The sequence below is a fragment of the Cokeromyces recurvatus genome, assembly GCF_025118155.1.
Source record: "Cokeromyces recurvatus strain NRRL 2243 chromosome Unknown BX663scaffold_43, whole genome shotgun sequence".
NCBI classification, from domain to species: domain Eukaryota; kingdom Fungi; phylum Mucoromycota; class Mucoromycetes; order Mucorales; family Mucoraceae; genus Cokeromyces; species Cokeromyces recurvatus.
The window spans coordinates 59143-82409 of record NW_026251429.1 but is presented as its reverse complement, the minus strand read 5'-3'; the positions used below and the strand labels follow the sequence as shown (position 1 = coordinate 82409).

The window sequence follows — 23267 nt, the reverse complement described above, 5'->3', positions numbered from 1 at the left end:
TTTTTTTTTCCCCTTCTTCCCTTTTACATTATTAAATTATGTTGACCATTTCAACTTTGACACCTAATGAGTTTCGCATTAATATTAAAGTAAAAGTGATTGAACTGCTTATTACATTAGAAACAAAGCATGAAAAATGTAATATATAGGAAAATAGATAGATAGATATCTGTATATGTATATTCTTTAATATCAATTCTTTTCTCTCTCTCTCTTTCCTTTATATACATACATCTATTCATTAGCTAATTCTATGATTATAATTCACGAGTATTTAGTAGGAGATGAATCAGGCTGCATAATCTTGAATACAAAACAAGGTAAGGGTTATTAAAGCTCAACTATAAAAAGGAGAGGGAAAAGAAAAAGCATTCATTTATTTATTTATTTATTTTTATACATACACAACATGTAGAATTAAAAATAGATTCAACATATACTATAAAGAACGGTTATACAGAAACAATAGAAGGTTATTTAAGACTTTATGCTGAACATTTGGAACCAACAACAGCATCACTTTGCATAAATGTTAATAATAATCGTTCCTTTGTTCATTTGGAACGAGATATTAAATTGTAACTTTATTCACTTTATCCATTTTATCTACTTCTGTCTGTACAAGATCTCTTGAACTTTTTAACACTTTATGCAATTGAAGTACAAGTATAATTTTATTATTGCCTTCTTGTCCAATAAATTGTCGAGGTTCAGGTAAACCTTTCGCAATATCTATCAATACCAACGAAATAAATTTTACTGTATATACTATATGTTTATGAATATATATGTATATTTTTACCGTCAAATGCATTTAATATCTGTGGTCCAAAGTGTGGAAAGGCTCTAGCAAGATGAACAAAGCCAGGTATAGCTTTTATCAAATATTCTGAGGGAACACATGTAGTTGATGGTTGACCTTCTCGAGTCACAGGAAAAGCAATTCTTAGTAAACGTGGTAAAACATGTTTTTCTGCCATTAACAAGCTATTGTTTTTTTTTTAAAGAGAAAAAAAAAGTGTTAATACAAAAAAAAAAGGGGGGAGGAGAATCAGCTTGATCATAAATACTGTACTAATTTTCAAGAGGATATTTTTCACATAAATGACAGGCCATAAGTATTCCAAATACTTGTTTTTCAATTTGAGGCTGTCTTGTTAATTCAGGAATAAAACTTAAAACGATATATATGGACGGGATATAGTCAACTACCATAGGAATTAAGTCTGTAGAATAGGTTTGAAAATGAAGGATTTTAGCTAATAACATATCTCGGTCACCGTCAATAAAGATAGAATGAATAAAATCACATATTAATTTTCTAACTTTGTATAATGTATCTAAGAAGAAAGATATAAGCTTCAAAAAAAAAAATATGTATATATATTTATTTACCTTTGTTTTCTTGAGGTCTTTCTAAACAAAGTTCAAGTAATAACTGAAGCATCATTGTATCTTGTGCATTAGTAAGTGCTAACACGTTACGTGAATTAAACTGATGACGCTATATAGAATGTTTTTTTTTGTTAGCAGCTTTATCTTGTCCAATGAATAGATATACAGACTTACATCGGGTCGTGAATGGACTGTATGGTATCTTTTCCAAATACGATGTTTAGATGTTGTACGTAAACAATTCAATACATGTAACCAAATAGGTAATAATTCATGAGATCTAAATATACGTTTATCACATTTGAAAATGATGTTTGGATTTTGTATTAAATTCGTTAAAGTATATTTTCTATTTTTGAACAAGTTAGTTTTTTTTTTTTTTTGTTTAAATTTCAATGTATGCCCATTTACTCTGGTATAAGAAAATTGATAGTTGTTAACCATAATGAATGAGGGATAATGATATTAAATGCTTCCCAAGTAGATACAAATGCCTCTGCTATTCGTTTATCTAGTCTAATTATATAATTGAATTGATTAAAAACTCATTTCCCCCCTCTCCCTCACTTTTCGAACATTTATAAAAACAACAACAACATACTTTCTATCTAAGCAGGGTGGTATTAATGTAGAAATCATACAGGCTGCATAGTTTTCTGTTTCTGTAGAAGCTATTGACTCTAAACGTGATAAAGCTATCATAAAAGGTTCAGTAAATATAGACATGCATCTTTTTTTTTTTTTTTAAAAAAAAAAGAAAAGCACAATAGGCATACCTTCAATTACAACCGCTGGATTTGTTTCCCATTGATTTAATCTGCTTTCAAGTTCAGTGATTGTCCATTTTTCATGTTGCCAATCATTTGACATGTGTCCTACATTCCATAAATTATTTGATTCTTTTCCTTCCTTGATCAAAAAAGCTTGAATATCAAACAATTCAGGAAATAAGTTGGCTGATAATGCTAAAAGATCTGAATAAATCGATTTATATGCTTGACCTCCCTGAAAAGCTTCAACATGATTTAAAATGGATCGAATTGGAATATGGTCTAATAAGTCAGTGGAATATTCTTATACAAAAAAAAAAAAAAAAAAAGAAAGGGCGAAGAAAGTGTCAAAAAGATATATACATTTATATAAATATATACTTGTCTTAAAGAAAAAAAAATACGTTTTTACCTGTTTGTTCTTTTACATTACTTTGGTTAATGAACTTTGGTTCTGTTTGAAATGCAATAATATAATCATTAAATGTCAAGACATATAGAGCTAATAATATTTGTGTAGTGGAATGAGAGCTGTTTTGGAAATAAGTTTTTATAGTTTCCTCGGGTATTTTATGACATTGATCAGTTAAGAATGTACTATATAAAAACTTGATGAATAACATTAAATTCAAAGACAATTTCATTTATCCACGTATACAATATAATATATACCATAAAACAAATTCATTAATGACAGAAGCAAATTTAGAATGAATGGGTAATGTAGCATTATTCATACAGTCAAGTAACCATGCTTGATAATCAATGTTATAAAATACACGTCCCTTTAATAGTTGGTAGAAGGAATCAAGATTAAATGATCGTTTACTCATGTATTTTGAAAACAAATAAGAAGAAAAAATACATATTAGAATATATGAATTCACTTTAAATAATTTATTCTTCCGCATAATAATTATAATAATAGTAATAATAAAAAGTAATTTTATTTAGAATGAATGGTAATGGGATTATTCATCCAAATGACTACTGTTCTAGAGAAGCAATAGTGATAGTAGCTATAGTAGTGTCCTATAGTAGTAGGAACAGTTACAGATGCATCATATAAGCTATTAAAATAAAAGATAAGTAACAACAACAACAACAACAGTAGTAGTAGTAGTATCCTATTTTACCACCACAACTGCTATCCCTTCCTTTTCTTTTTGTCTTTCAAAGAAGAAGGAAAGCACGAGAGCTACTTTCATTTTCTATTAAAGAATAGACATTTAACTTGGGATGATGAATACCATTTACGTAACTTGATCTTGCTTGAAAGAAAGAAAAAAAAAAAAAAAAAAAAAAAAAAAAAAAAAAAAAAAAAAAAAAAAAAAAAAAAAAAAAAAGAAGGAATTATATGGACTTTCTTTTTTTTATTATTTTTTTTGTGTGCATATATATCATAAAAACAAATTATGATAAAATAATCTATTTATCATCACATTATGATAAACATTTTTGATATATTAATTAAATAATAAAATAAATCATCTATGAATCAGATTGTCTCCATTGGTGTATTTGAAGTTGATCTACATTATTATTTAACTTTAATGTGGATGGGACTATATTCATTGATAAAGGTGATAATTGAGATAGAGAAGATGAATTAGTATTTACAGCAACATTTAATGGAGGTAATTGTGGCGCAGGGGTATAAGTAAAAGAGGAAGAAGTGTTGTATTTTGAATTCATGAGTTTAAATGGATAATTAATATTGGGATTTGATTTGCAAATTAAAGTATCATGATTGGATGATGATGATAAGTCTTTTGTAGCTTTTTCTATTAAATAATTATGTGTCTGTACGCCAATTGATCCTTTTTTTAATAACTTTGAATAGTCTAATGGAGAAGGAGAAAACCTCAATATTCATTAGTATCTGTCTATGAAATATATTATGTATATAATCATTACGAAGACCGCATGCATTGCATAAAGTTCTTGCTCCATCAGGCCCTCGACGCCATTCAGGTGTTTCTGTTGTATTACAAGAATGACATCTTTGACCGTTCAAGCTACGTCTCTATTATTATTAAAATTAAATTATTTCATGTTCTTTATGATAAAAAGAGAAATGTGTGTGTGTGTGCTTACAATTCTTTTACGATATTTTGGTGATGGTTGATTGTTTTGTAAGTTTCTTGCTTGTCTTATTAACTCATATTCTGCACAATCTTTCTATTATAATAGAATTTATAAATGTATAATGTGTGTGGGATGGTCTAATTAATGGAAGAAAAAAAAAAGACACTTACATTAGGTGTTTTTATATTGAACTCTTCATCTTCTTCATCTATTTGTTGATCGATTACTTGTTCCTTCTTATCGATATAATGTTCTGCATTGGATTCAATAGCTTTATAAATAGCCTTAGCAGAGTTTGATAATTTGTCAATTATGCATACTCTTTCTTTATCAGTCATCTGTTGATACTCAAGTTGGAATTGTAAAATACCTTTGCATAATTTCTTAGATTGATCAAGAGCCTAATTCATCTAAATGAATAAACCTTTTTTTTTTTTTTCTTTACAAATATATAAATTACCACATTTAAAGAAATGAAAGATTCGGGATGGCTTACAACTTCAGCTAGAGTAGTATATTCATCCTTATCTTCATTGAAGGTATCATTAGAACTATAATTATACATGTTTATAAAAACATGATGAGCGTTTAAATGCATGTACACGTATATCCTTTTTTTTTTTTACTTTTTAGGAGAATGATCCGGGATTGAAGAACATAACTGAGAAACATCCATTACAAAAAAAAAACGATTTTGTTATTAGGAACTTATTTTTCTGTTTTTTTTTTTTTTCTTTTATAATAAGAAGGGTGATGTTTAATAATAATATAAATTTTGACTGTTTAGAAATAAACAAAAAAATAAAATAAAAATAAAAAAATAAAAAAATAAAAAAATAAAAAAAAGATATCAAGGAGGGAAAGACTTATTATTGTTGCTATAGCAATTTTTTTTCCTAATCAAGATCAAAATGGGAACGATCATAAAGCATATTATAACAATGAAACGGGGTTTTTTATTTTGCGCTATTTTTTATTTTATCCAATAAGAGATAATAATTTTGTTTCAATATACAACGACGTTCATTAAATCTATATGAAAAAGTAATGTATAATACAGCATCATTATTACTACGATTATGCGTATTATAGAGAAGCATCAAGAATTCTTAAAAATAGTAGTTTAAACTGAATTGGTCTCTTAAACATTGCTTTATTAATTGTATGTCTTCTTCTACTATTATTAGTAAGTTTATCGCGTAAATTTTGAAGCAGTAATAATGATGAAGCTCTTTTTGGTTTGATCTTTTTTATATCCCTGCGGTGATAATATTTAAAACTGATGTTCTTTTTTTCAGTTCGAGAAAAATGATAATCTTTATTCGCGTAATTATGATGACTGCCTACTTTATATTTATTCCCAAATAATTTATATTTAGTTATAACTAATAAGATTATTTTTATTGGTTTATGTCAAACACTGTATCATTTATTATGAGTCTATAACATTATTTTTTTCTTAAAAAAAAAATTCTTTTTCACTCTCTTTTATATATAAAGGAAGAGGCGGTGACTGGGGGGGATATTTGTTTATTATACACAATGGATTGATTGATTGATATCTAGTATATACGCATGATATTTATAAACTCTAAAACCATGAAGAAACCCAAGAAGAAACTGAAGATAATAAAGTGGATTCATAAGGAGAGGTAGCTGTAAATTCCTCCTCTGATGAAACAGAAGGACTCTGACTTTCCTCTTCTTTGTTCTTTTCCTCTTCTTTGTTCTTTTCCTTTTCTTCGCCCTTTTCCTCCTCGTCTTTTTCTTCTTCTTCTTCATCATCATCAATCTCATCTCCATAAACATCGGGATGAAGACGGAAACAATCTTGCATTGCCTTAAACTTTTCTACACAATCTAATCCTTTTGGCTCTGCTTCTGAATAAACAAAACAACTGAAGGCTGCTTTAAATTCTTCTCCACAAGGACCATGTGCCATACCTCCTAAACCTTTATTATTATTTTTCCGTATTTACCCCCCCCGGGACAATAATAGTAAATACATATATGTATATATAATAAGTATATTATGTGTACACATATAAAAAAGGACTTACAAGGACAATCCCAATTAATTTCTCCCGTCTCTGGATTGAAAGCTGCGGAACGTCCTTCATCCTCCTCTTGTTCCTTTTCAGCTTCTTCTACTTTATGTTCTATAGTGCTTGCAGCTTGTTCAATTTCTTTTTCATCAACAAACTTGACTGTATCCTTTCCTTCAATAATCGTAGTGGACATAATTTGAATAAAATAGTAGAATGAAAAAAAAAAAAAAAAAAAAAAAAAAAAAAAGGGAGCCCTGTCAAATTTGAATAATTAAAAAAAAAAAAAAAAAAAAAAAAAAAAAAAAAAAAAAAAAAGTGCTTTTTCCTGCTCGCTCGCTGTATATTAATTTTTTTTTTTTTTTTTTTTTTGTAACAATAACGATAAAAAACAAAAAAAGAAAGAAAAGGTGTGACTACTACTTTTTATTAATAATATCTTTCATCATAAAGTGTCATCCTTTTCTTATTTATCTAAGGCCACTTGAGAATTTCCCTTCTAATTTCATCATCCCAACCATTACAAAGTTCGTCTTGAGTAGGCTTATTACATAATTCTTTAACATCTTGAGTTACCCAACTATCTAGAGTACGAATCATGGAACTGATAACTTTGGCCAAATAATCTTCTACTTGACTTGTTTCACTTAATTTGCCTTCACCATAATTACTGAGGGTTTTATAAACAGATCGTCGTGTATTGATGACTAATTCTTTTACAAGTTGACCATTATCGAAGGAAGCATATTCTGTAAGTTGACGTTTCATTCGTCCCACACAACGTCCTTTCACATCTTCTAAAAAGTAACAAATAGAAGGTGGATTACCACAACGATAATCCATTTTACGACCTTATTGTTTTAAAAAGAGAAGAATATAAGCATGCATATGATTATTATTCAATGAATTTTTTTTTTACATTCTTCCATCGTCCAACTTTCTCCTGGTTTAGGCATCTTTCTATCAAGTCTTTTAGGATTATTACAATCTCCTTTATAAGGTAATTCTTCATTAAAGATAACTTGATAGAATCCTTCCGCTAGTCGAGAAGGTGCAGATGCCATAGTAACAAAGTCGTCTAAAGTCGTTGTCAAAGTCTGCTGCATATCATCCATTAATTCATTTTTATCCACTTTATTAGTAATGAGTGCGGGTACGTTGATTTTGTCAATAGAGGCTACTAATTGAGATTGTAAACTTTGAATAGTATCCTTGATGACAGGAACATAAAAGCTAGCTAAATCTTTAGATACACCACGTCTACAATCCATCTCACATGCTAATGTAACTGAAGCCAATAATAATAAAGACAACTTTTTAAATAACATTCTTTTAAATAAAAAAATAAAATAAATACAAGAAAAAGAGAGAGAGAGAGATAGAGAGAAAAGAGGCTGAAAGAAAATACAAATAAATAAATAAAAATATATTATCCGTTATTGTGTAATAATAATAGATAGTGTTTTTTTTTTGTTGTTGTAGAGGGGAGGGGGTGGGGTTTAGGTTTATTTTTAGTAGAAAGTAATACAGAATGAGGCTTTTCAATTTTCCAAATTTAGTTTTTTTTTTTTTTTTTTGATTTAAAATTCCACATTCTATTATATAAAAAAGAATAATTAGGTCCAAGTAAATGAAAAAATAATAATAATAGTCGTTTACATGTTCTTTGCAATGTCTTTGTACATTTTCAAAGACTTTTAATAACTTTCTTCTTGCACCTAATGTATTTATACCAGCCTCTATCATATCTTGATCTGTCATACGAATGACATGTTTCCAATCTAAGCCATTAAATGCGTATCCATATTTATGTAATCGTAAACTTTTTAACCAATTTTGAACATCTTCATATATAATAAATAGTAAGTAAAAAAAAAAAAAAAAAAAAAAAAAAAAAAAAAAAAAAATGAGGATGAAAAGGGACTACAGTTAACTAACTTTATTTACCTTTCATTAATTCAAAATCAACTGTTTCTGCGGCAATTTTATCTTTTAATGCACGTGCGGCAGAAGATCGTTTACGTCGTCTTGCTAAACCTGTTAATTTATGATTTTCTGCTTCTGCCTCTGTTTCTGTTTCTGTTTCTTCTTCTTCTTTTACTTTTACCTTTACTTTCTCTCTTACTAATAAAGTCCTTTTTTTTAATAAAAGATCATCTTGTTTACAAAGTCGCTCTTGTGCTTGTTCAAGTGTAGTCAATGATTTTTCTTTTGTCATCATCGTTGTTTTCTTTGGAGTGGAGGATGATAAAAAATGATTTTGTTGTAGAGGTTTCCAAGTTTGTTTATCAGGGAAAGGCCAAAGTTCATTGATATGAGGATGATAGGGTCTTAATAATAAATGATGACTATTATTATGAGTGGTAGTAGATGAAGATGAGGAAGTAGTACTACTGGATGAATCACCACCACTACCGCTACCACTACCACTACCACTACCACACATTTGAAGTTGAGCTTGTCGTGCAGCCAACGCCTTTTCATAGAGAGGAGTAGGTCTTTGTAATGGTCTAGAAGAAGAAGAAAATAACATATAATCTCGACGTCTTAATTCATCTGGTTCACTTGAAGTTGAAGGATATAATTTAGATGATTGTTGAAATAAGGATGGAGGAGGAAGAGATTGTAATAAGGAAGAAGACTTTTTTTTAAATGATTGAGGTTGATAATAATGATCAGATAAAAGCGATTGTGTTGTAGTTGACATGAATGGGAAACTAGACTGTTGTTGATGATGATGATGATGTTGTTGCTGATGTTGATAACCATAGTGCAAATCTATTTTAATAATACTATAAATATATATTCTCTCTGACTGTCTCTGACTGTCTCTCTCTGTCTCTGTCTCTCTCTGTCTCTCTCTCTGTCTCTCTCTCTGTCTCTCTCTCTGTCTCTCTCTCTGTCTCTCTCTCTGTCTCTCTCTCTGTCTCTCTCTTTATACGTACCATTTTCCTGACCAGCAGGTTCATTCACTATTTGTTCAAGGACTGTAATAAGAAATCTAACTTGTATCTTTGAAGCATTTTGAACAACTGTATACAGTGCAGCCGTTCGTTCTGCATCAGATCTACATTGAAACCATTGATTGATACGTTGTAATTCATCTTTAAAACATTGATCTAAACTTGCAGCTGCTACTTCTTCCAACATCTGTTCATAACGTTGAATATTTTCAAACCATTCATCAATGGCTTCCGCTTATTATAAATAAATATATGAATGAAATGAAATAAAATGAAATGAAATACATATTTATTATATTCTATTTACCTTCAGGTGATACTTTGTTAGGATGCATTTGTAATATATCAGAAGAAGGTCTACATTTATATTGGTGTGGATATCTCATATGTAAATCAGATGCCGTTAAGGGTCGATTATGATAAGATGTACTACTAAGTGATGGTTGTCTTTTAAATGAACCAAAGTCATCTATACGATGTAAAGTCGTCATCTAGCAAGTAAAATAGTTAGAAAGAAAGAAAGAAAGAAAGAAGAAAATAAAATAAATCAATCATATATATATACACACACACATATATATATATAAAGGAGAAAGAGAGAGAAAGAGAGAGCAAGAGAGCGAGGAAAGGTTAAAAAGATCTACACAAAAATATATCTTCCTATCTCCTTTAATATAATAAACAACTTTCAATGTCAATTCAGGGGGGGGAGGGAGGAGAAGGAGGAGGAGGAGGAGTAAACATATAAAATATACACTAATTTTCCGCTTGAAAACATGTTTGTCATTTTCACAAAACTATTATTGTTTGTACACTTTTGTTACTTTCTTTGGTAATTTAAAACGACCAACAACAACATTATCATCATCATCGTTATCTTCTTCTTGGTCAATGACATTTATAATATTGATAAAGTCGAGTAAGCAAGTATATTTAAAGAAGATCAAGTTAAAGAGAGGGCGTATGTTTATTTTTAGATATCATTAAATCAACAAAAAATTGATTAACATAGTAATAAAAAGTAACCTCTTTTTTTTTTCTTTCTTTTTTTAGAAAAAGAAAAAAAGTGAACACGGACAAAAAGAATACTTTAAAGGGCTTAAAGTAGCAGCAGCAAGAAAAAAAAAACTTGGGGGAGGGGAGAAAAATGATAAGAAAGGAATCTTGAAAATCATCATAAAAGGTTTACTTTGAATCCAAATAATTTCTCTTATTTTTAATACTAAATTTAAAATGTTCCAATATTTCAGTATTTCCGTTCACAAATGATCACAAAAGCTATTTTTGAATAAAAAGAACTAAGGAGAAAGACATTTCCTATTTATAGTAACATATTAAATGATTTAAATTCCACTTGTACGATAGAGATTATCTCCTGAATAGAAAACTTTATTTGGGGGAAAAAAAGGAGATATTTGTATATTCATATACATTTATAGAATATATATTTAACTAAGTGTTAATAATAGTACCACCATTAGGATGAACAACTTGACCGGTAATGAAGGAAGAATCATCAGAAGCTAAAAAGACAAAAGAGGCAGCAATTTCACATGGTTGAGCAGGACGCTTAAAGGGAGGGAAAGAACCAAAATTTTGGATTTCTTCCTTTGAAAACGTATTAGGAATCAAAGGTGTCCAAACAGGTCCAGGTGCAACTGCATTAACACGAATACGACGAGGTGCCAATTGTTGACTAAGAGCACGAGTGAAAGAAACGATAGCGCCCTTTGTAGCAGAATAATCAACAAGGACATCCATACCACGATAAGCAGCAATAGATGCCGTATTAATAATCACTCCACCTGCAACAAGATGTTTACAGGCCAATTTGGTCAAAAAGATAGGACCAAAAACTAAAGAGAAGCAATATGTATAAGAATAAGAATAACAATAATAATAAAAAAAAGGAAAACGTTATGCTTTGGTTACCATTAGTACGGAATGTTCTTTCAACAACATCACAGTCAAGGTCTTCAATACGAGTCACTTTATGTTGTTCAGCAGCGTTATTTACTAAAATGTCTAATCTTCCAAATTGCTTTAAATGGAAATTCAAAATTTCTTGACAATTCTTTTCATAGCCAATATCACGAGCAATCAACTGAATCTTACATTGACTTTGACCTTCAATTGTATTCTTGGTGTACATGGCATCAGCGTCTTCACGTTCATCACGATAGACAATCGTAATACCAGCAGCACCTTCAAGAGCAAATAAAGTAGCTACAGATCGACCAATACCACTATCTGCGCCCGTAATCAAGATATATTTGCCTTCTAATTTACCAGATCCTCTATAGGGCTTGAAACAAGGCTTACCATCAGCATCAAACGCAGGTAAATGTTGAGAAACGGGGGCTGGCTTCAAAAGGGAGGCAATACCTGATTTTTCCCAATCCATATTTTTACGAATTTCATTGTATTTGTAAACATCATTAGGAAGATCTTCATCAAATCCGATAGTCATTTTTTCTTTTCTTTCGAGGATAATAAAAATAAAATAAAATAAAAAAGAATCAGGTACAAGATCTTTTCTTTTTCAGCTCTATTTATATACTTTGGATTCTTTTTTTTTTTTTTTAAAAAAAAAAATGTTGTTCTTGTAAAAAGCCCCCTTCAGCTAGATTTATAATATTGTTAGCTGACAACATTCTTTGATTTTAATTATAGTCTTTTTTATTTTTATTTTTTTTCGTCATGAATCGAGCATTGAATCGGTTTCAAATAATAATAATAAAAAAAAAATGTCTTTTATTTTTTTTTTTTTCATTATTATTATTATTATTTTACATCATGATGATTTTAATGGTTTTATGCAAAAAATAAAATAAAAAATAAAAAAAAAGGCCATATATATGATAAAAGTGTCAAAATAGTGCATAATTCTTTTATTTTATTTTATTTTTTTAATCTTTTTTTTTTTGTGTGCTACCAAAATGTCAACAAGTCAACCATTGACTACACGTGCAGCTTTACCTCATATACCAGAGGGTATGGCTATTCCTGAAATTGATATTAAAAAGAATGAACATAAAATGTTGATGCCTGGTGAAAATAAAGAAAACCAACAACAGCAACTTGTTCCAGCTTCTAACGATTCTGCTGGTACACAACATCGTTCAAATGTCTCAACTCAAGGTCTTCTTCCTTGGACGTCAGATCGTCAAACAAAGATTCAGTTAGATTCTGAATCAGGGTCTTCTCCTCCTATGTTTACTGCAGCTCCTTCTCGTAGACTTAGTATTCGTTATCCACGTGAATCAAAGTCACAGAAACAAATGTATCGTATGGAAAATGGTATTGATCCTGTTGATTTATTAACAAATCGACTTGAAGCATGGCGACTTGCTATCAAAAACATGGTAAGAATATAGATACATACATACATGTATATATTTAAATTTAGTCTATCCCTTATTCATCTCTTCCTACATATATATATGTATATACCTTATTTGTTAGGTTTCATTGTTTAAGAAAATCGTAACGGTGGAAAGTAAGACAGCCAAGGGTCTAGTTGCATCAAGTAGAGAAATCATTTTACCCTTTGAAAAATCCAATGGACAATTTTTGGAAACGGGGAGTGGGGGTATTCAAGATGTATGGGCCTCTATTCGTGACTATGCAATGGAACATGGTATTAAGCATCATCAAACAGCTGAATACATTGAAAAGAGCATTCTTCCCGCCTTACGCGCTATTAAATCAGATACGCGTACGATGATTCAATCGATTGAAAAAGATAAGGGACTTAAAAATACGTTTATCTTTGAGAGTCGTGCTCATGTCGATCGTCTTATCAATCGTCTTGGTAAAGTCATCGAATCTTGTCATCGTCATCCATTGAATGCCGGTCAAAACCCTGACCCCTTTTTAATCAATTTATCTATCATTCATGCTATTCGAGAACTCTGTGATCATGAAAATGACCTTCATGCAAATGTACTCGGTCTACAAAGGGAGACGGCTATGTTTGAGCAAAAGTTAACTGAAAATATGCGTTACGTGGTTCAAAAGTACAAGGACTTTAGACTGAAACATCAAATGGAACAGGAGGAAATCATTGGTCATGTTGTAGAGAGCTTCCATGAATTAAAACCTAATATGGAATGGAACGAATTTGTACGTCGAAACCAATATAACTTGATCTTTGAAAATTCGGCTTTCAAAACGGAGAATATGATCGAATATGCGAATCAAGATAGCAAGTATTGTCGGGCATTAAAAATTGGTTCATTGCAGTTAAGAAATCAAATGAAAGGATGGATAGAAGGTGTATACATCTTGACGCCAGGTATGAAAACAAGACGAGTCATATGTATTATGTATATTAATTGATTTAAATATCCCTAACTCTTTTTCTCTCTCTCTATCTATCTATTTCTCTTTTTATTTATATAAGCTGGCTATTTGCATGGTTATAAAACGCCTGAACACTTTCAAAATAACCCTTTGAAACCTTCTTATTCTATCTTTGTACCTCATTATCATATTCATGACCATTCAGATGGTACATTTGAATTGAGTCTCGCTGAGAAGCGTAATCCAATTAGCATGAGCAATCACTATGAATTTTGTTGTGATCATCCTCAAGAGGCACATGATTGGGTAAGAAAATGTCATGGTATCCATGATGGATTTAGAGTTGTACCCCTTATGGAGTCCTCTTCTACTACTACGTCTAATCAACAACAACAACAACAACAACAACAACGACCTCGTAGTCAAGATTTACCTATTTTACCTGACCGAGTCTTACCTATCGAGGATAAATCTTCAGGAGGAGTTACTGCTGCTGCTGCTGCTATTGAAGATAAACCTTTACCAAAGCCTTTGCCTCAGCTTATACAGGATGATCCTCATATGTTCCCTGATATCAATTCAAATGCTCCTAACGATGATGATAGTACTACACCTACACCTAATTATAAACAACGTCATTCGACAGATGATCCTACTACACCTGATGATACACCTCCCATGATCTCGCATAAACCCCATTCTACAGATCCAACCACGACTCATGATGAATCTTATGATAAAGAATGGATCCCTCAGCAACAGCAACAGCAACAGCAACAGCAACAGCAACAGCAACAGCAACAGCAACAGCAACAGCAACAGCAACAGCAACAGCAACAGCAACAGCAACAGCATCAGCATCAGCAACAGCAACAGCATCAGCAACAGCATCAGCAACACCAAGCCCCTTTAAATAATGCTGCTAATACGGATCAAGAGAATGATAAGGAGGAAATTTATAAAGATGCCTCTGCTCAACAAGTCATGACAAACGATATTCCTTCTCAACATAATAAGGATTCAGAACAACTTTCATTCTCACCTGTGCCTCATTCTGCACCTGAATTTCATCATCAGCATGCACCTATGAATGTATTATTGAATAAAAATCCATCATCTAAAGAAGGTAAAATGATATATTTATACACATTTACGTACCTAATCATTTAGAGTTACAATAGGGCCGAATTTTCTTTCTAAAACCAATCTTCCTATAAATGACTCTAATAGTTATGGTCAAGATTCGATGGTAAACATATCTTCTAATGTAGTAACAAATGATCAACAAAAAGAAGCCGTTGCTATGTAAAACATAAGGAACTTTTTTTTTTTCTATTTTTCTATTATTTGTCTATTTTTTTTTTCTATTTTCTCCCTATTAGTGTTAATATAATTCATATAAATAAATAAATAAATATATTCATATAAGCTTATTTCTATAATAATTAGTTGCATAAAATGATATCATTTGGAAGGTGTCGCATTTAATATAACTTTATTCAATAAGATGGATGGAAATGAATAAAGTAAATAAAAATAAGGGTATATATTATATTATACACAATAAATATATAAATATATATAGGTTGAATCTTCTTTTTTTTTAAGGCTTGGGAATTTTAAGCGTCTTTGAAATCATCAAGGTGCCACTCAATACAAAGGTAAGAACAAGAGGATGAAGATCCCAATCATTCGTAATCTTGATCATCTGTCCAGGTAAAGTATCTAAATACATATCATTTGATACAAAATAAGCAATTAAAGCCACCAATGATAATGAAGTTGGAATCGGAGTTCCTTCAAAATAATGAACCTTGCCCGAAGCATCCTTTGGTGCCAGGGCTACAGTTGCATTGTAACGAGCAAGTCTTGCAATACCACAACAAACAAAATAAGTCAAAGCAATAGAATCAAGATAAGTACGCATACCAACTATAAAATTAAAAAAAAACGAATGTGTTTAAGCATACGACCACCTTTCTCTTTCCTCTTTACCACACACACACACACACACACTGAAAGTTACCTGCATAGGCTAAAGCAGCAGGCGCAACCCCGAAAGAGATCTATAAAAGAATATTCATCATTAATAATAATAATAATAATTCTTTCTTATTTGTTGTTTTTTTTTTTCTTTTCTTTTTTCTTTTGCTTGGTAAAATGCTTACTAAATCAGCTAAACTATCTAGTTCTTGTCCAAGTAACGAAGAATTATTTCTCCAACGTGCAACCCTTCCATCCATAAAATCAAAGATCATTCCCAAGGGCATAAAATACATTGCTATATATAAATCTCGAACATTATTTGTTGTTAAATAACGCATTGAACTTAACACTGATTGAATACCGCATACACCATTCATTAAAGTAATAATATCAGCCAGATAAAAATTACTAAAAAATATGAATATATAATACATTTGGTTATTTAAACGCGCATTTTTTTTTTTTTTTTTTTTTTACGTCTAAATCTATGATATTTACCGAACCATGGAGAAATGGCCATCGACAAGTTTAGGTGAAGGTGTTGCTTCTGTTTCTACTGATACCTTTTTTTTTTCTGTAACGTCTGTCATTTGTATAATAAAATTTAATAATAATAAAATAAAATAAAATAGAAATGGATAAAAATGTCCGTTTATATGAAAAATAATTTTTTTTATTAAGCTTATTTATACATGATGTAAATATTATGAATGATCCATTATGATTGGATATTTTTTAAAAAATAAATAAAAAAATACATGTAGGATAGGTTCAACTAAATATGGTAATTTTAGTGGTTTTTCATAAAAAAAGGAGTAAATATGATTTAATCTCATGTTCGAAGGCAATAACAACAGTGATCTTTTTTTTTATTCTTCTTCTTCTTCTTCTGTGAAAGAGAGTAAAGAAGTTGTTTTTGACTTGATTTTTTTCTTTTTTTTATTCACGTTCTTTTCTATTTCTTCATCAATAATTGATTGTAATTTTCGTTTTGAAGAAGAAGATTTACGTTTTCGAAATAAGATTCGACCATTTTCATCCACTGCGGGTTGTTCTTTTTCTTCTTTTATTGGTTCTTCTTCTTTTTCATCGTCACTCTTTGTGCCTTCATCTTTATGAATCTCTATTATTATTATCCAAAAGTTTTAGAGATTTAAATATAACTCCCCTCTCTTCCTCCTACTCCTTTTTTGTTGTTGTTTTATTATTACTCACCCCTGCCTTTAGAATCTAATTCAACTATTTGTGCTCCTTCTAATTCATCGTAATCATCATCATCATCTTGTTCTCCATCCATATACTTTTCAAATTTAGCTTCTATCGTTCTCTTGTCTTGTCTATTTTCTTTTAATCGAGCTAAAAAGGGTGCTTCTTTATGTACATAAGATAATCCACTAGAGATCTGTTTAGGCGTTAATTCTTTTGGCATTCTGAAGTAGTAGTTGATTTGTATGTATATTAATAAAGTTTCATTTTTATTTTTTATTTTTTTTTATTTTTTATCATGATTGATTTATATGAAAAAGCAAGTCACAATAAATTGATCTCCAAAAAAAAAAAAATACATATTTGTGTATATGTTTATGTTGCTGCATGATAGACTACAAAGATGATCATTTTATTATTTTATATACAAAAAAAAATAAGCAATTTAAACTCTTTCTTCTTCTTCAGTTAATCCATAATAAGTTGAGAAAACATCATTTAAAAGCTATGAATGTTGATGATTAGAAGAGAAAAAAGATAATGTGTGTGTGTGTGTTACTTTACTTGATCTGAAGGAAATAAAGTAAGATAGATAATAGAAGATAAATTTTGTACTTGAAGTTCTTTTAACAAGATATAAAGTATGTGTTTACAGTGAATAGCTCTCATTGTATGATCTACACAAGTACACTGTATTTTAGGACCAATAGTGACAGTATAAGTCTAACCATTGAAAATTGACGAAAGAATATTAAAAGTAGATAACAGATATAATTCTTTTATAGATAGATACCTTGCCTTTACTACCTCTCACTTGAGAAATAGAGAATAAGAAGCCCTTTGAATATCTAATTTCTGTTGTTATTATTTCTCCTTTACCTTTAAATTCATGCTGTTTCAAATAGTGTATCATCTCTGAGGATAGAATTCGAATATGTTCATTTGAAGCTCTTTTTACTCTTGATGTTAAACTCTTATCAAACAAATACATGAATAAATAAAAATAAAAAAGTAACATTTTGTATACTATGTTTATTGTTTATCATTTACTTGAGGAGCCATGGATTCTTTTTCTTCCTTTACAATGGTATTACTCATAAATGGATTTTCTACTTGTTTTCCTTTCATGTATGTATCCAACATGGTTGCTAAATCTCTTTCTGTATCTGATGTATCTGAATCTGTTAATGGAGGTGAATCTGACATGTAGTAATTATATATATATATTTATAAGTTTTTTTTTTTATTTTAAAAAAGGAAAGGAAAGGGAAAGGGAAAAGAAAGAAAGAAAGAAAAAAAAAGGATAATTATGCAATATTATTATTACATAAAAGGTGATTTATGATAGGCTATCAATAATGAATGTTGTTACTGCTGTCTGTTCTTGATGTATATCTCTGTTCTCGTGGGAAAAAAAAAAAAAAAAAAAAAAAAAAAAAAAAAAAAAAAAAAAAAAAAAAAAGAGAGAGAGAGACAGACAGAGCAACATATTTATAATAAATACTCCTTTTACCTTATTTTACTTTTTTTTTTCCTCCTTTATACTTTAAAAGATGCTACTTAATAAAATCTTGCTTAATACTAGCTTATTGAAAAGAAATCATGTTCGATTTATATCATCAGGTAAATAAAATAAAAAATATACACGCATATCATCCATTTTAATCATACTTGATATTTATAGTAAAGGTATGTATTTCTATTCTATTCTATTCTATTTATTTACATGTATATCTTATCCTATATACAATGTATCAACTCAATTATATACATTTGTATAGGAAAGGAAATCTTCTATTGGTATCATTGGTCTAGGTCAAATGGTAAATAATATTAATCATATTAATATACATAGACTCATCATCATCTTCTTCTTCATAGGGTTATGGTATGGCTAAAAATCTTGCTTTAAAACATACTCAAGGCCCTATCTATATTCATGATCTAAATCCCGATGCTGTATCACGTATTCAACACGAATTTCCTACTCTTCATTTTAAATCACTACAAAGACCTTCAGATGTTGCAGAATGTGCTGCTACCGTGGTTACTATGTTGCCTGAGGCCTCTCATGTGTCATCTATCTATCATGATACATCCTTTTTATCCGCTATAGATGCTGACACGCGTCTTATTGATGCTAGTACGATCGATGCTGAAACAGCTCGTGATCTCTCTTCAACAATCATGTCTCGTTATCCAGGTGCTCTTGTCTTTGATACCCCCGTCAGTGGAGGTATCCTGGGTGCTCAAAATGGGACCCTTACCTTTATGGTTGGCTCACCCTCTCAGACTGCCTTTGAGACCATTCAGCCTCTATTAGCCATGATGGGGACCAAGGTCATCTATTGTGGTCCTAATGGGTCAGGTCAAATTGCTAAAGTATGTAATAATATGTTATTGGCTGTAGAAATGGTGGGGGTCTCGGAGGCGATGCGATTAGGAACTCAATTAGGGATGGACCCTCATCTGTTGGCCTCTGTCATCAATAATTCTACGGGTCGTTGTTGGACTTCGGATAGCTATAACCCTTATCCAGGTGTCTTATCGAACGTACCTGCCTCTCGTGATTATCAAGGTGGTTTCAGTAATCGATTAATGGCAAAGGATCTTAGATTGGCCATGAAAGCAGCTGATTCCTGTCATCAACGTCCTATCTTGAGTACAAAGGCAAGTGAAATCTATCAATCTTTAGCATCAAAAAAGGATTTCGAAAATTTAGATTTTTCAAGTGTATTAAAGGTAAATATATAGATATAAAAGGCGCTTGTGTCTGTCTTCCATGGAATTAGATTAGTTATTTATTTAATTTCCTCTATCATATTCTTTTTATTTAGTGGATTTCTTCTTCAAAATAAATAATTCAAAAAGAAATAAAATCTTCTTTTTGTTTCAAGTTTATCACCCATTTAATATATTCATAAACAGTCCAGCTAATGGCTGTACTTGGCATATGTGTTAAAATTCTAGGTTTAAATCCTCTAAAGAAACCATGAAAACCATATCTTTCATAAATGATGATTGCTGCTTCTTTAATTCCTTTACAGTTTTGAATACGTTGATCAGAATGAGTTCCTCTCGTCTGTAATAACGTTTTAATCACATCAAGTGGTGTCGTGATGGAGGACGCAATCGCACCCGCTAATCCTCCCGCCACAATATGTGTCTTTGGGTCATATCGATGATCATTCGTATCATTATTTAATAGTTTTCGAAAGAATTCATACGTTGTAAACTGAATCGTCTGAAACGGCAATGACATGAAAAGTGTGGCTGGTAGTGAAATATAAAACGCCACAAGTCCTTCTTTTCGATAAACATCACGAGCGCATTCTCGTATTGATTTATAAGTTGATTCACGAAGTTGCATACGTTGCTTTACGACTATAATAATAATAATTTTTTTTATGAGTTTCCCAATATTGAAATAATCTAGATCAATGTACCATCAAAAGGATTCATAACTGTATCATGGGCTAATGTTGCGCAAGCGCCAGCACTGGCATTAGCAAGTGGATGATGTCCTTCTCCCTTATTGGCTCCAGCAAATACTTCTTTACAAAACTCATAAGTGCCAAAATGGAGAGCATGTGCAGGCCCAGCTCCTAGCACAACTGAATTCACCCCCTTCCATAAATTAAATAATTTTACAGTCTTTGTTGTATTAATCTGATGTTGAACATTAATGACTTGCATTCTTGTCTAGAGATGTGTGTGTATATGATCCATTATTAAAACTTGAATTAAAAAATGGAAAAAATAATAATAAACTAACCTACCTTGATGCTATCTACGGGATACATGGCGCAATGTTCTGCAATACCTGCTAATGCACCTGCAAATGCATTTTGTAACATGGTTGTATTTGTACCAAGTGAATCATAATCGTATTCTTCTTCTTCTTCAGGATGATGCATTTTTTAACTGCTAGGGTCCTTTTTATATTTTTTTTTTTTTTTATAAATATATAAATATTTAGATATAGTCAAACCTATGAAATTTAACTTTTTTTTTTTTTTTCTCATCAAGAAATAAACGTCGGATTTAGAATATCATGAGTTTAAATTCCACTTTGTTGAAAAAAAAAAGCTTAAATCTAAAAACAGAAACCCATCAATGGGAAACCTACAGACAAAATTCAAGTAGTTTGTTAATTTAGAAAACTTTATTCATTTTGAGATTTAATGATGTGACTGTGCAATGAAAATAAATAAATGGATAATAATAAGTAAGGTGTTAATAGTGAAGGGATAGGGTATAGAGAATTCATATCATCTCTTGTTAACTTCAAGATAATTGGAGTGACTATATCTTGTAAAGAGGTTAGTGATTCTGAGAGCATATCTATAGTTAAGCATGCTTCATTTTTTTTTTTACGATCTTTTCTAAACTCAACAATGCTTTTTTTTTTTTTTTCAAAGCAAGTACTCTTATTTTTTATGTGAGACGACTCATATGTCCCCTGGTGATTGAAGATAAAACTCTACCAAGAGTGTTATTAATGGACTAGTCTGCTGGTAATGATAAATAATGTAATGTCCGTATGTATGTATGTATGTATGTATATATGCTTCCTTACTTTGGAGAATCAGCGACTTTTCCAACTAGTAGGTCCCGAAGAAATCAAGAAGAATCTATACTCCTCATCATTACGGAAACTGAGACAATTGTTGCAGCCTCAAATTTTCCTCTGGTGCTTCAAAAAATAAAATAAAAATAAAGATTTCCAGTATCGTAAATATACTGAGTTTTCAGATTAACAGTTGATTACATATATGTGCTAGTGAATGGTGAATTCGTTTCCACTGCTGTACGCAACCATGGTATCAACGTCAAGTACTTGCTCAGAGTTATGTTGTTAAGGCTAAAAAAAAAAAGGAAATAAAGTACAGGCAAGGAATGAAACTGTTATGTCATGTGTATGTGTCAAAAGCAACCTGCAAACGAATTGGTTATATATCAAAGTTAATATGAGACCTTCAAATAATGTTCCACGGGAAGGACCCCTTCCCAATCATCTTTATATATATATTTATATAATATAGATAAATTATTATTATGGAAAGAAAGAGGGGATCTTCATCTCCAATTTTTGAAATATATACATGTGTATGTATGTATATTATTTTACTGTCGTCATTGTTTTTTGACTTGATTACTCAAGGAATCGATAAAATTGGCATTTTGTTTTTTGTTTTTTTTTTTTTTTACAGATAGCATCACGGCTTTAAAATACAGCGTAAAGTCAGAAGATATGGGCATTTCGTGTATTTCAAGCTATGTGGCAGCTGCGATACAGGGGAAGGGAGGGGTATGAAATCAATACAAATTAGATGTAGAATACTAACATATCTCATGAGGAAAGAGAAAATATATATTTAAGAAGAAGATCAACCAAGTCGCCAATAACATGTAATGAAAACTAAGACTTTCTTCCTCCTACACGAAGCAACAATGCCATCCAGAATTTTCAATGAACTTCAGCAATCAACAGTGGATCAATGCCTTTTCAACCAGAATAAATACGAAGCTACTATAAACGGAGGGATTGGATAAGTTATCCAAGATTTAGATGCAGCACCAACGGATGATGTATTTCACCCAAACCTGGTTGAAGAAGGGCTATGTTTGTATTTATTTTCCCTCATTTCAGAGAAGTTATTCAATTTACAAGTTAAGAAGACTCTTCATCAAATAAGTTAACTTGATCAAATCAGTTTACTCTCTTAAATTACTTTATCATGAATGAACGTACTAATAGATACTATACAATAAATTAGCATAGAAACAGCCAATAACTGGACCAGAAGAAGAATGCTAATATGTACAATTTATTTGAAAAGCAGGTGGGAAGAAGGAAGGAAGGAAGGGCTCGAGGAGGGGAGGGGGAAGGATTGCTATTCATTTTTAATAGCTAAAATATATATGAAATAGCAAAATAAGATCACTGAATATCGAGGGTTACTGATCAAAATAAAATACTCGCTTGAAGACAAATGAGGGTTAATAACATTATAATATATATTAAATTTGAAATAGTAACTGCCTCCTGTAACTTTACTGGCACCATGAGCTTATTAAATATGTATTAACACGAATTTACTATGTATTATATAATAGATAGGAATAAAGATACAAATGACACATCTTCACAATCATAAATATAAATAATAGCAAGAATAATAATTATGATTGTGCTATAAATGAACGATAGAAAAAGTGCTTCAATCTTACAAGTAATATATACATTTGCATCTTTACCTAAACTATCATAATACACTTTGGAGAAGAATAATGTTTCGTCATCGAATGGTTTATGTACTTGTTTTTTTTTTTTTTTTTTTTTTTGGTAACTCAGACTCACTCAGGATATCTTTTTGTTAAGAAATGATAATCAGTTAACTCAAAAACATCCCAACTCTTCGTAAAATTTCGCCTTGTATATAACCTGTATGTGCAGTTTTAGGTTAGCATTATGTTCTTTATTTAATATGCAAGTAACTATCATT

At 30.6% G+C, this 23267-nt stretch overlaps 13 protein-coding genes across 13 annotated transcripts; 3 read left to right on the top strand and 10 right to left on the bottom strand.

Moving 5' to 3' along the window:
* Window positions 1-5: 5 nt before the first annotated feature.
* On the top strand, window positions 6-1017 carry BX663DRAFT_525635 (uncharacterized protein). Its single transcript, XM_051529804.1, has 3 exons — window positions 6-138; window positions 246-320; window positions 416-1017. The coding sequence occupies exons 1-3, from the start codon at window positions 39-41 to the stop codon at window positions 580-582; spliced, it is 342 nt and encodes a 113-aa protein (XP_051378208.1). The 5' UTR covers window positions 6-38; the 3' UTR covers window positions 583-1017.
* On the bottom strand, window positions 414-3013 carry BX663DRAFT_525622 (integrator complex subunit 2). The gene is made up of 10 exons (XM_051529803.1): window positions 2838-3013; window positions 2578-2773; window positions 2172-2468; window positions 1997-2090; window positions 1807-1911; window positions 1570-1744; window positions 1396-1504; window positions 1076-1340; window positions 803-987; window positions 414-732 (listed from the first exon to the last, which is right to left on the bottom strand). The coding sequence occupies exons 1-10, from the start codon at window positions 2838-2840 to the stop codon at window positions 572-574; spliced, it is 1590 nt and encodes a 529-aa protein (XP_051378207.1). The 5' UTR covers window positions 2841-3013; the 3' UTR covers window positions 414-571.
* Window positions 3014-3532: 519 nt separating this feature from the next.
* BX663DRAFT_525619 (GATA zinc finger-domain-containing protein) lies at window positions 3533-5048 on the bottom strand. Its single transcript, XM_051529802.1, has 6 exons — window positions 4880-5048; window positions 4714-4804; window positions 4424-4654; window positions 4263-4346; window positions 4083-4191; window positions 3533-4009 (listed from the first exon to the last, which is right to left on the bottom strand). The coding sequence occupies exons 1-6, from the start codon at window positions 4927-4929 to the stop codon at window positions 3657-3659; spliced, it is 918 nt and encodes a 305-aa protein (XP_051378206.1). The 5' UTR covers window positions 4930-5048; the 3' UTR covers window positions 3533-3656.
* Window positions 5049-6048: 1000 nt separating this feature from the next.
* On the bottom strand, window positions 6049-6338 carry BX663DRAFT_405305 (uncharacterized protein; the record flags this gene model as incomplete). The annotated part of the gene is made up of 2 exons (XM_051522250.1): window positions 6049-6206; window positions 6314-6338. Coding segments are annotated over 2 exons (183 nt in total), but the record flags the coding sequence as incomplete, so codon positions are not given.
* Window positions 6339-6694: 356 nt separating this feature from the next.
* BX663DRAFT_525614 (uncharacterized protein) lies at window positions 6695-7714 on the bottom strand. Its single transcript, XM_051529801.1, has 2 exons — window positions 7218-7714; window positions 6695-7149 (listed from the first exon to the last, which is right to left on the bottom strand). Exons 1-2 carry the CDS (start codon window positions 7624-7626, stop codon window positions 6773-6775), a joined length of 786 nt encoding a protein of 261 aa, XP_051378204.1. The 5' UTR covers window positions 7627-7714; the 3' UTR covers window positions 6695-6772.
* A 469-nt stretch (window positions 7715-8183) lies between these two features.
* Window positions 8184-9838, bottom strand: BX663DRAFT_525609 (uncharacterized protein). The gene is made up of 3 exons (XM_051529800.1): window positions 9569-9838; window positions 9244-9495; window positions 8184-9076 (listed from the first exon to the last, which is right to left on the bottom strand). Exons 1-3 carry the CDS (start codon window positions 9750-9752, stop codon window positions 8238-8240), a joined length of 1275 nt encoding a protein of 424 aa, XP_051378203.1. The 5' UTR covers window positions 9753-9838; the 3' UTR covers window positions 8184-8237.
* Window positions 9839-10605: 767 nt separating this feature from the next.
* BX663DRAFT_525607 (uncharacterized protein) lies at window positions 10606-11833 on the bottom strand. The gene is made up of 2 exons (XM_051529799.1): window positions 11194-11833; window positions 10606-11117 (listed from the first exon to the last, which is right to left on the bottom strand). Exons 1-2 carry the CDS (start codon window positions 11729-11731, stop codon window positions 10714-10716), a joined length of 942 nt encoding a protein of 313 aa, XP_051378202.1. The 5' UTR covers window positions 11732-11833; the 3' UTR covers window positions 10606-10713.
* Window positions 11834-12064: 231 nt separating this feature from the next.
* Window positions 12065-14937, top strand: BX663DRAFT_462210 (uncharacterized protein). Its single transcript, XM_051523967.1, has 4 exons — window positions 12065-12626; window positions 12727-13558; window positions 13667-14692; window positions 14748-14937. Exons 1-4 carry the CDS (start codon window positions 12201-12203, stop codon window positions 14873-14875), a joined length of 2412 nt encoding a protein of 803 aa, XP_051378201.1. The 5' UTR covers window positions 12065-12200; the 3' UTR covers window positions 14876-14937.
* Window positions 14938-15005: 68 nt separating this feature from the next.
* On the bottom strand, window positions 15006-16230 carry BX663DRAFT_265821 (phosphatidylserine synthase). The gene is made up of 3 exons (XM_051521925.1): window positions 15735-16230; window positions 15593-15632; window positions 15006-15498 (listed from the first exon to the last, which is right to left on the bottom strand). Exons 1-3 carry the CDS (start codon window positions 15984-15986, stop codon window positions 15170-15172), a joined length of 621 nt encoding a protein of 206 aa, XP_051378200.1. The 5' UTR covers window positions 15987-16230; the 3' UTR covers window positions 15006-15169.
* Window positions 16092-17037, bottom strand: BX663DRAFT_525603 (uncharacterized protein). The gene is made up of 2 exons (XM_051529798.1): window positions 16768-17037; window positions 16092-16675 (listed from the first exon to the last, which is right to left on the bottom strand). Exons 1-2 carry the CDS (start codon window positions 16979-16981, stop codon window positions 16422-16424), a joined length of 468 nt encoding a protein of 155 aa, XP_051378199.1. The 5' UTR covers window positions 16982-17037; the 3' UTR covers window positions 16092-16421.
* A 91-nt stretch (window positions 17038-17128) lies between these two features.
* On the bottom strand, window positions 17129-18158 carry BX663DRAFT_525598 (uncharacterized protein). The gene is made up of 3 exons (XM_051529797.1): window positions 17809-18158; window positions 17552-17731; window positions 17129-17481 (listed from the first exon to the last, which is right to left on the bottom strand). The coding sequence occupies exons 1-3, from the start codon at window positions 17962-17964 to the stop codon at window positions 17314-17316; spliced, it is 504 nt and encodes a 167-aa protein (XP_051378198.1). The 5' UTR covers window positions 17965-18158; the 3' UTR covers window positions 17129-17313.
* A 112-nt stretch (window positions 18159-18270) lies between these two features.
* Window positions 18271-19617, top strand: BX663DRAFT_525590 (3-hydroxyisobutyrate dehydrogenase). The gene is made up of 3 exons (XM_051529796.1): window positions 18271-18447; window positions 18540-18581; window positions 18640-19617. Exons 2-3 carry the CDS (start codon window positions 18579-18581, stop codon window positions 19510-19512), a joined length of 876 nt encoding a protein of 291 aa, XP_051378197.1. The 5' UTR covers window positions 18271-18447; window positions 18540-18578; the 3' UTR covers window positions 19513-19617.
* Window positions 19599-20740, bottom strand: BX663DRAFT_525588 (mitochondrial carrier protein). The gene is made up of 3 exons (XM_051529795.1): window positions 20538-20740; window positions 20205-20460; window positions 19599-20142 (listed from the first exon to the last, which is right to left on the bottom strand). The coding sequence occupies exons 1-3, from the start codon at window positions 20673-20675 to the stop codon at window positions 19622-19624; spliced, it is 915 nt and encodes a 304-aa protein (XP_051378196.1). The 5' UTR covers window positions 20676-20740; the 3' UTR covers window positions 19599-19621.
* Window positions 20741-23267: the final 2527 nt, after the last annotated feature.

What these genes read in the sequence shown, in the direction of transcription:
- BX663DRAFT_525635 (XM_051529804.1), top strand. Translation starts at nt 39, where the DNA reads ATGTTGACCATTTCAACTTTGACACCTAATGAGTTTCGCATTAATATT. An exon ending in AGAAACAAAGCATGAAAAAT is followed by an intron (nt 139 to 245) that starts GTAATATATAGG and finishes TCTATTCATTAG; the next exon opens with CTAATTCTATGATTATAATT. An exon ending in AATCTTGAATACAAAACAAG is followed by an intron (nt 321 to 415) that starts GTAAGGGTTATT and finishes CACAACATGTAG; the next exon opens with AATTAAAAATAGATTCAACA.
- BX663DRAFT_525622 (XM_051529803.1), bottom strand. An exon ending in TCCAGCGGTTGTAATTGAAG is followed by an intron (nt 2,091 to 2,171) that starts GTATGCCTATTG and finishes CTTTTATGATAG; the next exon opens with CTTTATCACGTTTAGAGTCA. An exon ending in ATCAATTTTCTTATACCAGA is followed by an intron (nt 1,745 to 1,806) that starts GTAAATGGGCAT and finishes GTTCAAAAATAG; the next exon opens with AAAATATACTTTAACGAATT.
- BX663DRAFT_525619 (XM_051529802.1), bottom strand. Translation starts at nt 4,929, where the DNA reads ATGGATGTTTCTCAGTTATGTTCTTCAATCCCGGATCATTCTCCTAAA. An exon ending in CCGGATCATTCTCCTAAAAA is followed by an intron (nt 4,805 to 4,879) that starts GTAAAAAAAAAA and finishes GTATAATTATAG; the next exon opens with TTCTAATGATACCTTCAATG. An exon ending in ATGCAATGCATGCGGTCTTC is followed by an intron (nt 4,010 to 4,082) that starts GTAATGATTATA and finishes CTTCTCCATTAG; the next exon opens with ACTATTCAAAGTTATTAAAA.
- BX663DRAFT_525614 (XM_051529801.1), bottom strand. Translation starts at nt 7,626, where the DNA reads ATGTTATTTAAAAAGTTGTCTTTATTATTATTGGCTTCAGTTACATTA. An exon ending in AAGTTGGACGATGGAAGAAT is followed by an intron (nt 7,150 to 7,217) that starts GTAAAAAAAAAA and finishes TAAAACAATAAG; the next exon opens with GTCGTAAAATGGATTATCGT.
- BX663DRAFT_525609 (XM_051529800.1), bottom strand. Translation starts at nt 9,752, where the DNA reads ATGACGACTTTACATCGTATAGATGACTTTGGTTCATTTAAAAGACAA. An exon ending in TAACAAAGTATCACCTGAAG is followed by an intron (nt 9,496 to 9,568) that starts GTAAATAGAATA and finishes ATTTATAATAAG; the next exon opens with CGGAAGCCATTGATGAATGG. An exon ending in ACCTGCTGGTCAGGAAAATG is followed by an intron (nt 9,077 to 9,243) that starts GTACGTATAAAG and finishes TTATTAAAATAG; the next exon opens with ATTTGCACTATGGTTATCAA.
- BX663DRAFT_525607 (XM_051529799.1), bottom strand. Translation starts at nt 11,731, where the DNA reads ATGACTATCGGATTTGATGAAGATCTTCCTAATGATGTTTACAAATAC. An exon ending in AAGAACATTCCGTACTAATG is followed by an intron (nt 11,118 to 11,193) that starts GTAACCAAAGCA and finishes GCTTCTCTTTAG; the next exon opens with TTTTTGGTCCTATCTTTTTG.
- BX663DRAFT_462210 (XM_051523967.1), top strand. Translation starts at nt 12,201, where the DNA reads ATGTCAACAAGTCAACCATTGACTACACGTGCAGCTTTACCTCATATA. An exon ending in GACTTGCTATCAAAAACATG is followed by an intron (nt 12,627 to 12,726) that starts GTAAGAATATAG and finishes CTTATTTGTTAG; the next exon opens with GTTTCATTGTTTAAGAAAAT. An exon ending in AAATCCATCATCTAAAGAAG is followed by an intron (nt 14,693 to 14,747) that starts GTAAAATGATAT and finishes GAGTTACAATAG; the next exon opens with GGCCGAATTTTCTTTCTAAA.
- BX663DRAFT_265821 (XM_051521925.1), bottom strand. Translation starts at nt 15,986, where the DNA reads ATGTATTATATATTCATATTTTTTAGTAATTTTTATCTGGCTGATATT. An exon ending in TAGATAGTTTAGCTGATTTA is followed by an intron (nt 15,633 to 15,734) that starts GTAAGCATTTTA and finishes ATTCTTTTATAG; the next exon opens with ATCTCTTTCGGGGTTGCGCC. An exon ending in TGCTGCTTTAGCCTATGCAG is followed by an intron (nt 15,499 to 15,592) that starts GTAACTTTCAGT and finishes TTAATTTTATAG; the next exon opens with TTGGTATGCGTACTTATCTT.
- BX663DRAFT_525603 (XM_051529798.1), bottom strand. Translation starts at nt 16,981, where the DNA reads ATGCCAAAAGAATTAACGCCTAAACAGATCTCTAGTGGATTATCTTAT. An exon ending in ATTAGATTCTAAAGGCAGGG is followed by an intron (nt 16,676 to 16,767) that starts GTGAGTAATAAT and finishes TAATAATAATAG; the next exon opens with AGATTCATAAAGATGAAGGC.
- BX663DRAFT_525598 (XM_051529797.1), bottom strand. Translation starts at nt 17,964, where the DNA reads ATGTCAGATTCACCTCCATTAACAGATTCAGATACATCAGATACAGAA. An exon ending in AAGAATCCATGGCTCCTCAA is followed by an intron (nt 17,732 to 17,808) that starts GTAAATGATAAA and finishes TTGTTTGATAAG; the next exon opens with AGTTTAACATCAAGAGTAAA. An exon ending in TGAGAGGTAGTAAAGGCAAG is followed by an intron (nt 17,482 to 17,551) that starts GTATCTATCTAT and finishes TTCAATGGTTAG; the next exon opens with ACTTATACTGTCACTATTGG.
- BX663DRAFT_525588 (XM_051529795.1), bottom strand. Translation starts at nt 20,675, where the DNA reads ATGCATCATCCTGAAGAAGAAGAAGAATACGATTATGATTCACTTGGT. An exon ending in ATCCCGTAGATAGCATCAAG is followed by an intron (nt 20,461 to 20,537) that starts GTAGGTTAGTTT and finishes ACACATCTCTAG; the next exon opens with ACAAGAATGCAAGTCATTAA. An exon ending in AGTTATGAATCCTTTTGATG is followed by an intron (nt 20,143 to 20,204) that starts GTACATTGATCT and finishes TTATTATTATAG; the next exon opens with TCGTAAAGCAACGTATGCAA.